Below are 8,756 nucleotides of genomic sequence, written 5' to 3' on the forward strand. Positions count from 1 at the left end.
CCATCACATTATTTATATAAAATTATAGTTGGCATTCATTAATGTTTAGCTTCTTGGTTTGCCTTTTCTTTATTAGGCTATGAACTTGCTGAAGAGTTATTTCATTTATGGACATATTAAACTGATTTACTCCTTACCATCAATAACTTATCCTTTTATCTTCATATATGTACAATAGAAAGGTAAATTTTCTATTTATTTCCAAGTTAATAAAGCAATTAAAACACAATAAAAATAACAGCAAAAAATTATATTAATAAAAATAATGAATTACAGGATCCAAGTTGTCCCAAGCCTCATTGCTCGGTGCGAAGTAAGTGAATGATCCCTTTCCTTCTATCTCTTCCCTCAGTTTTGAGACATCAGAATAGCGCTGCGTTGTGGTGGCTCCCACAATGCCCAGAGTACCATAAACATGGTCAATAGGCATAACTGAAATAGCAAAGAAAAGAATAAGTACTTAGGATTTTATGTCAAGAATATTATTTCACAATCATTTGAACTTTACACTAAGTTTCCCAATACAGTGAGCTGATAATTTTAACAATAAAATTCTATGAGTCACCAATTTTATATGAAAGTTGCCTTTTGAGCATTAAATAATGAAATATTATTGAAAACTATTATTTCATATGTTCCTTGTTTTGAGGGAAAATGAATTTTAAATTATCATCTTGGTTTAACACTTAATCTATTCCCATGTCAAGCAGTTCAACTATAATTATCAGTAAATATCTGATTATTTCATGGCAAAGGTACTATTTTCTTTCATGTTGACTTAAAGTTCCTAAATAGTATAATAATGTTAAACATAGGGATATAATTTTTTATAGACATGGGTCCCTAAAAGAAATATGTAGACCTGCTTCTTTTCATCATAATTTCAGTAAGGAAAATAGATCAAAGTATTTAACATTTCTAGAATAGTTTTCTTGAATTTCAGAAGAAAGAGTAATATATGAATGTCAACTTATTTTGTTATAACTCTACCTTATTTGAGAATTTGTCTGATTTGGACAATATCATAGGGGAAATGATTGTTAGATTTGTGAATATAACAATACTAGGTGATATGATTATATATTAAATTATAAAGTCAGGATTTAAAAAGACCTGAACAGGGTGAGAAAAATGAGTCAAAATGAACAGATTAGATAGAGGAGTGTTCCATGTATGCTATGCTTCGGTTGAAAAAAAATTCTAAAAAAAGACATGACTTGATAGTGTTCATGTAAACAAGACCTGTAATCAAGTTTAATTGAGTGCAAATTCCATATGAGCTAATTATATGACATGGTAACCTATGACATTAACCAAAGTTCAGCAGCCCCCAAAATGGAGGTATGACTTAATATCTCTCAGTTGTTTGGACCCATGTGAACTGTAAACACCAGTCTGGGATCACACTCAGAAAAAAAATGACGGGACTAAAGGCTTTTTATAGGTTGGTGTCCATGATGATAAGGACTCTGAAGTCTATGTAACTTTAGAGGAAGTGGGGATGCCAAGCCCAGAGAAGAGAAGAGATTCTGTAGGGGAAGTCAAGGTAGTTGGAGGAAGGGTGTGATGATTGGTACTAAATACCAGAATGTCTCTCATTTCAAAGAGGAAAAAAAAAATGAACTATTTTTTTCTCTAGTTGGCAGAGTTATAGGAAACTAACTTTCAATATGAAGAATATTTTAAAATCAGAGCTGTTCAATTAGGAAAGATGACGCTTTGCCAAGTAGCCAGCTACATGTTTCTAGACAACTTCAAAGAAAGGGATTTTGTAGAGAGTAGTTTTCTTCATGAAGGAAAGTTAAACTAATTTAAATTTATGACTGAACTTCTGTTGTATTGTCCATCATTCAGTGCATGAGAACTGTGTTTTAATACTTTAACACCATGATAAATTCAAGATTAACACCAAAATATGGGGTGTATCTAGGATTTATCATGATCACACACACACACACACACACACACACACACAATTGGCTTCTCTACAAGCTACCTCAAACTTTTCCTCACACAAGAAAAATTCTTCATTTAATTCAGTAATTGAGATTTTTACCTGCTGGGCAGCCTTTCATTCCTTCCATTCTCATATAACCAGGGCAACATTCATATAACACAGTCCTGTACATTGGAAGAAAATTAATATTAAAATGGGGACCTAAGTAGGATACATTTTTACATAAACATAGTAAAACATATCACTATTGCCATGATTTTTTTAGAATCTAGAAATCAGTTTTTTTTCCAACACCAAGGATTTATATTTGTTTTCTTTTTCTCTATAGCCTCATGGCATTGTAGAAAAGTTCTAGGATCTTGAGCCAAAACAATGGAGTTTGTATGACCTTGAGTAAGTCATTTAACAAAGTTGAATCTGTCTTTCCAACAGTTTAACATGGATATAGTAGCTATAATACCTATAGTAGTTGTGAATCTAAAATTATGGTTTGGAAATCATTTTGTAAACTACAAATAGTTAAAAAAATTTATTAGTATAAAGTTATTAGAAATTAGAAACATCAGGAAATGAATTAACCCATTCCAATCAATAGAAGTTAACCCATTGCTAAATACAATAATGCTTTTTTAAAGAAAACCTTTAAAATCTTCTTTATTTTTGTAGAGTTTGAAAATATAATTTAAATATTTGTTTCAAGTTTTTAGAATAACATATTCAAGAAAAGGCTACCTCGTTCAAAGTTAGCAAAGTGTGTTAAGTTATATATAGGCAATAATTAATTAAGGCAACAAGCCAGAAAATTTAAGCAAACAAAGATATATCCAAAATAACTTACTAATTTACTGTATTTTCTGGGAAAATAGTAATCTGAAATCATCTATGTAATTTCTTTTATTCTTTTTTACTTTACTAAAAATGTCATCCTGATCTTCATTTTATTAAATTCTATTTGACACTTTCTGGACTTCTTCAAGATCTATTATAGGTAGTATTTTTAATTAAAATTTTACATAATGCTTTGCTTCCTCTCCATAGAAATATGAAGGGAATATATAAAACAACAATTGGAAATACAGGGATTTACAAAAGGAAGTACAGATAATTTTGCAATTTTTAATTGATAAATTTCATGTCATGCCACTTAAAATAATTACTTATGGACAAAATACCTTGCTATTTAATAATTAAGCATATATTAGCTCATCCAGATATTATTTCTTTCTTGTTAATTATCTGTGATAATTATATTCAAGAAGCATGAGAATGAAATAATTTGGATATATTTAGGAGAAAGATTGCCAAATATAAGAATAAAATACTTTTTCTTAGTATGATAAAAATTACAATAAGCAAATCTCCAAAAAGCATAACTTTTAATGATGTAAGAAATAGTCTTATATAGTTAACAAAAAGCAATAAGCTTTTCAAATTGAAACCAGGTCCATTAATTGTTTATGATTTGTGGTCCTGCTTATGATCTTGGTTGGATTCCTATTTCTCTATTTTCTTAATGTAAATTTTAAGAGCATAATGTAATATTGTTTATGGATATACATACACTTATATTTAGTAAAATATGAAAATATGGATAAAAAATTCTGGCAAGAATATTGGCTTAAGAATATTCAATAGATAATATGATATAAACAAAGTTAAGTGGGAAATGAGAATATAAAATTGTTCTCTGATTTTAAAATAATTTCAAGATTAGTTGGTATGGGAAACATATGCAAAAAATAGGGAACCATTATGTAAATCCTAATGTAGCCCTTGAAACAATTTTATTTACATAGATCCCCATATAAACATTTCAATATTTGAATGTCAAGGGACTAATTAAAAATTACTTACACATTCACTTTATCATATATTGTAAACAATAAAAAATGAGATACATATGTTATAGTCCATGACTAAAAATACTTACTTGAAATAAAAAAGTGAATGGAAGAGGAAAATGTTAATGTAACAAAAATTTCTGTAACAAATGCTAATATAAACCAAGGATCAGTCTTAATGTAGAGTTTTAATACACCAGATGAATTAGAATTTCAAAACAGTAAATTGCAAATTCAGCTGATAGTTGAACCATATGGTTATTTGAGTTGATATTTTAAAAAGAGAAAAAATAATTTTTTCAGGAGAACTTTTATGCTACATAAAATTCAAAGTTCTCATATGATCAATAGGACAAATAAGAGTAAAGAAAAAAAATTACTGCTCTGCACATATATGAAAGTGGGAAATTTATTCTCATTTTCAGAATAGTATTTAAAATCTCATGGAAATGCCAACTGAAAATGTCACTGACATTCTTTAAAGGAAGTCTATAAAATACTATATTACTTGATCAATTATATTTTGGGAAATACCTTCAACCTAGGAAATCTCATGTTTTTCATTAGACCTGCCCAGTTACTACCCTCATATCCCCAAAGCAGCTGTTCAACCAGAAGACAAACATTTCTATCAACTGATACATAAAATCCTAAAGATGTCATTGGAAACTTTAGCACCTGCAAACAGATGGCAAATTAGGCATTCTTCCTATCAATATTATTGATTTATTTGGTTATTTAAAACTGGCAACTAGCATTTATATTTAATCCCAGAGCACAGATATAAATGTGTTTGTGAAAAATACAAGTTACTTGAGAAGAATAAGCTAATATAATTAAACAAAGCAGGCATTGTTATATTTATGGTAAAAAGCCAGACATCAAAGCAGAAAACAATTTTTTAGTAGATAGCAAAAAAGAGTCTTGGCATATGCTTTGTACAAGCTTTGGCATTTCTAATATATTTGGATGGTTAAAGTAAGATTATATCGCACTTCTTAACTTCCAGGAAGGATGAAATAAAGATTTTCCCTAAATATTTCAGAGAATAGGTCCTTTCTTATGTAGTTAGTGTGCTTTTCAAAATGCCTCATGGTAACCAAGAATATAAAGAACAAAGAGAAGAGAATCCAGAGCCTTCGAGTTCCCAGCTGGGGCCTGGCCTGCCTCATGGCCAAGATCATTGTCACCACTGACTTATAATTGCAAATGTGTGAATGACTCACAAGTCTAGCAGATGTCTGCAAACTAATGAGAATAATGTCCAGGTCAAAATGTAACATCAGTTGAAACTCTGTTAAGCCAATAAGTGAGTTAGATCTGAATACCATGGGGAGGTGCAGTCCACCTAAAGTTATATGCCTTCAATACATGATTCTTATTCGGATATAAAGATAATCTTATGGATTTTAAACAGGCATCTTCTCATAACGCCTTTTCCCACCTGCATGTATCCATTTGTTTAAAATAGTTAAAATGGAAGGACAATTGATATTTGCAGTTAATTACTTAGCAATTTCACATTCGTCCATTCAGTTTACCTTCAGAAACTCTGTAAGTATTAAATCAACATTTCACAGTAAAGACAATGAAGACTGCAAGAGGTTAAATAATTCCATGTTTACTATTTGTACCAATATTATTAAGTTAGGAATACGTTTTTAACAGTGCTCCAATCCTTCCACCCTTTTTAGGGTGACTGATGGTTAACGATGATGTGCTAAACAGGTCCTCCTTGAGCTACTCTTGTTCTCAAGGTGCCCTCACTGAGGGTGGGGTCCAAATTAATAGGAAGCAAGGAGGGGCTATCTTCTTGACCGGGGAGAACATCTCTACTCTTTCTGACCTAGTAACTAATTCTCTCTGTGACTCAGCTCCTTCATTTTAAAAAGGAAGAATTTGGACCACATGAGATTGATGTGTCCAGGTTCATATTTTTCTACTAATATTTATTGATAGATTAAAACAATAAGCATGCCTATCAAGTAGTAAAAAATGTTTTCCAATTTTAAGTTAATCAGTGAAATATATAGCTAAGTTACAAACTAATTGTCTTTTTGGCTATTGAAACAGTAAATAGAGTGGTGGACTTTCTCACCTTTGTGGACTCCTGGGCATTTGGCATTTTGGAATGGAATGATTGGATTAGATGAAGAGATAAAATTTCAGTCCTTTCCAACTTTAAGCTCTGATCAAAACTCTAAGATAAATTCCAGTACTTTAGATAATTTCCAAATGACTATAGGCAAACATTAATTTGTTCCTCAAAACTCTGATATTTCAGCTCATTTGGGGTTTTTTTTGGCACATATATATGTTTGTACATACACACACACGGATACACACACATATACATATGTGTGTATATATATATATACACACACACACATATACATATATATATGTATATATATACACACACATATATATATATATACATATATATATATGATGAGAAAACTGAGGCATAGAGGTTAATTGACTTACCTAAGAGAAAAGAGGGCCAAATCAGGAGTAGAAATGACATAGTCAACCTCTCACACTAATTCTATACCAAACCACATTGCCCTGCAATTTGCCTCCTTTGGACTTCCATGACACACAGGTTCAGGGAGAGCTCCACAGGTGTTTGGAGAAATGTAGGGGTAATTTCTTTTTTCATGTATGTGATTTATTTTTTTAAAGTTCACAATTTTTGAGAGAATTTTCAAGAAAAATGGAGCGTATGCCCAAGGAAAGGCACAGAGATCAGGATGTAGCCTTTGGAACTGGAACATTAAGAAAAAGATGAGACTTACGTTTTCTTTCCGCAGATGGCACCTTGATACCAGTTCCTACAAGTGCTGAAGTATTTCCTTTTGGTGCCTAAAATCTGTTGAAGGGCACAGACATTTGGGCTGAAAGATATAGGGAAAGAAAGACAGTCAATGTCCCAATGATGACAAGTTTTTTATATCAAATGATCAAATGGCTAAAAAAAAAGAAAAAGAAAAAGAAGAAAAAAGTACATATGTGAATTTGAGTTTCAAAGAAGTGATTCTAGTCTTGCACAAATCTGATTCTTGATCAAATCTTACTGACTTATTGGAACCACTAGAGAGAAGAAATTATACATCCCTGAGAGTAAAATGCCAGTGATCCAAAAGTTAATCTAATAGGAATATAAAGGCAGCATTAAATTTAAGACAATTTTGTTTTCATGTGTCTTACTACTTTTAATAGTAAATAATCCATTGGCCCTTTTAAAACCAAACGTGCTCATTTTGGTTGTTGGGGAGGCTTTGGGCTCTGGAACAATGAGGAATCAGAGATAAAAAGAGACAAGTTTTACTATTTCTACAGACAGTATACTCTGTAGTTTTTTAGGTAATCATCACAGAAATAAAAGAGTGCTAAAATTAACTTACATAATATGGCTGCACAAAGGAAAATTTATTTCTTTGAATGGAAGTACATTCTCTGCCAGAATTTTAAGTGTTTTTCTCTCTTAAAGAAATGGAAGTCTTATTTGCACTGTTAGTCAAAGGAGCTTTTGGGAATTATGAATATCCCTTTAAGACATAGGAAGAAGTGCCAAGATCCACTTTACAAAAATTATAAGTAGTTGGTTAAGAGACTAAATTATGATTGATAACTAAAAATGCTAAATTGTAGTTAAATTTATTTCAAGACATATAAATTGTTTTTGTAATTTTACAGAATGTAAAATTTAAAAGCTTTGTTCAAAAATTCAGAGAAATGGTTACATTACCCGTTATTTAGTTTTCATATACTATTTAAATAAAATTTTCCCTAATGTCATGTGAGATATTGCAAAGCTGTCTACATAATGAGAGGCTTTAACCATAGATTCTTTAATTTTGAAAACTTCATTCCAGATTTTTGGAAGGAAAAACACACACAAATAAACTGAATCATAAAGAAATGCTCTGTTTAATGTTATTAATTAAATTAAAATTATATAATGTTTCATAAAAAGCAATTATACACGTTATTGTGACAGTAATTCTTAAAGTTTAAAACACATATCACAAAATAATGATTTTTCCTTTTTATTCTTACTTTGTAATAAGTAGAAAAAACTTTATGTATACTTGTACATAACAAGCTAAAGGCAAACAAAAGGTTTATAACCACTGACTTACCCCTGATCTCGGCCCCTGATTCGGCTGTGAGCCAAAATCTTGTCATAATGACCATTGGCATTTGCAGGGTTAACAACAACCAGCAAGAGTAGAGAAAATATGGCTAAGAAAGGAATCATCTTTAGTCTCTCCGCTGCAGTTTGTCCCCGAAGAGAACTGGCAGTGGGCTTTGGAGAGCTCAGAGTTTATATACATGTCAGAGTTGTGGGAGGGAGCACTGTATCAACCTTGGGAATCTGAACTCTGCAAAGCACACCAGCAACTTAAGTTGCCAGCTGAAATCTGCTTTTGTTAGTTAGGTTTACTGAACTCATTGAGCCTCTTTTTCTTCTCATTGTGAAGAAGATATTTACTTCTATATTATTTGTATTTTTCTTTATCTTTAATACCTGGCTCATTGCATGTTCATATTTCAATTTTATTCTTTGGTAATGTAGAAGGGGTTTTTTGATGGAAAAATGATTTTGTTCGGGTTTGAAGGAATAGTCTGCAATCTGTCCCTTTCAGGGTGAACATCCCTGTGCTCGATGAGATCATTATTTGCTCTTATCACATCTTGTCACATTTAATTCACATCAGAAGTGATCAGTTACTGTTTTTTCACCAGAAAACAAAGGTAGATGTAAGTTTGATAATCACAAAGGAGTAATAGCTATTGGTTAAAAACAAAGGTTGAATGGATCTAAAACTTGCACGAAGTCTGAAATAAGAATTCTAACTTGCTGACAAAACATGTAAGAGAGACTAATTTTTCTTGCAATTCTACTTAACTGAGGAGACCCGTCTCATTTCACTTCTCTCTTTAAATATCAA

The 8,756-nt window shown here is 31.2% G+C and overlaps 1 protein-coding gene across 8 annotated transcripts in view; it reads right to left on the minus strand.

Annotated features, from left to right (window-relative positions):
* The window catches only part of POSTN (periostin), a 35,222-nt gene extending 27,084 nt beyond the window's left edge, over positions 1-8,138 (minus strand). For 7 of the 8 annotated variants that reach the window (XM_081046377.1, XM_081046379.1, XM_081046380.1 and 4 more), the window contains exons 1-4: positions 7,944-8,098; positions 6,597-6,695; positions 2,057-2,121; positions 275-432 (exon numbers count right to left, since the gene is read on the minus strand). In XM_081046377.1, coding sequence (XP_080902503.1) covers positions 275-432; positions 2,057-2,121; positions 6,597-6,695; positions 7,944-8,062 — 441 coding nt within the window. In that variant the 5' untranslated portion in view covers positions 8,063-8,098. Of the gene's footprint in view, positions 1-274; positions 433-2,056; positions 2,122-6,596; positions 6,696-7,943 lie in introns of all 8 variants that reach the window. The other variant, XM_081046373.1, reaches the window with a different exon arrangement.
* Between the last annotated feature and the right edge of the window lie 618 nt (positions 8,139-8,756).

The sequence above is a fragment of the Rhinolophus hipposideros genome, assembly GCF_964194185.1.
Source record: "Rhinolophus hipposideros genome assembly, chromosome: 4".
Classification (NCBI taxonomy): domain Eukaryota; kingdom Metazoa; phylum Chordata; class Mammalia; order Chiroptera; family Rhinolophidae; genus Rhinolophus; species Rhinolophus hipposideros.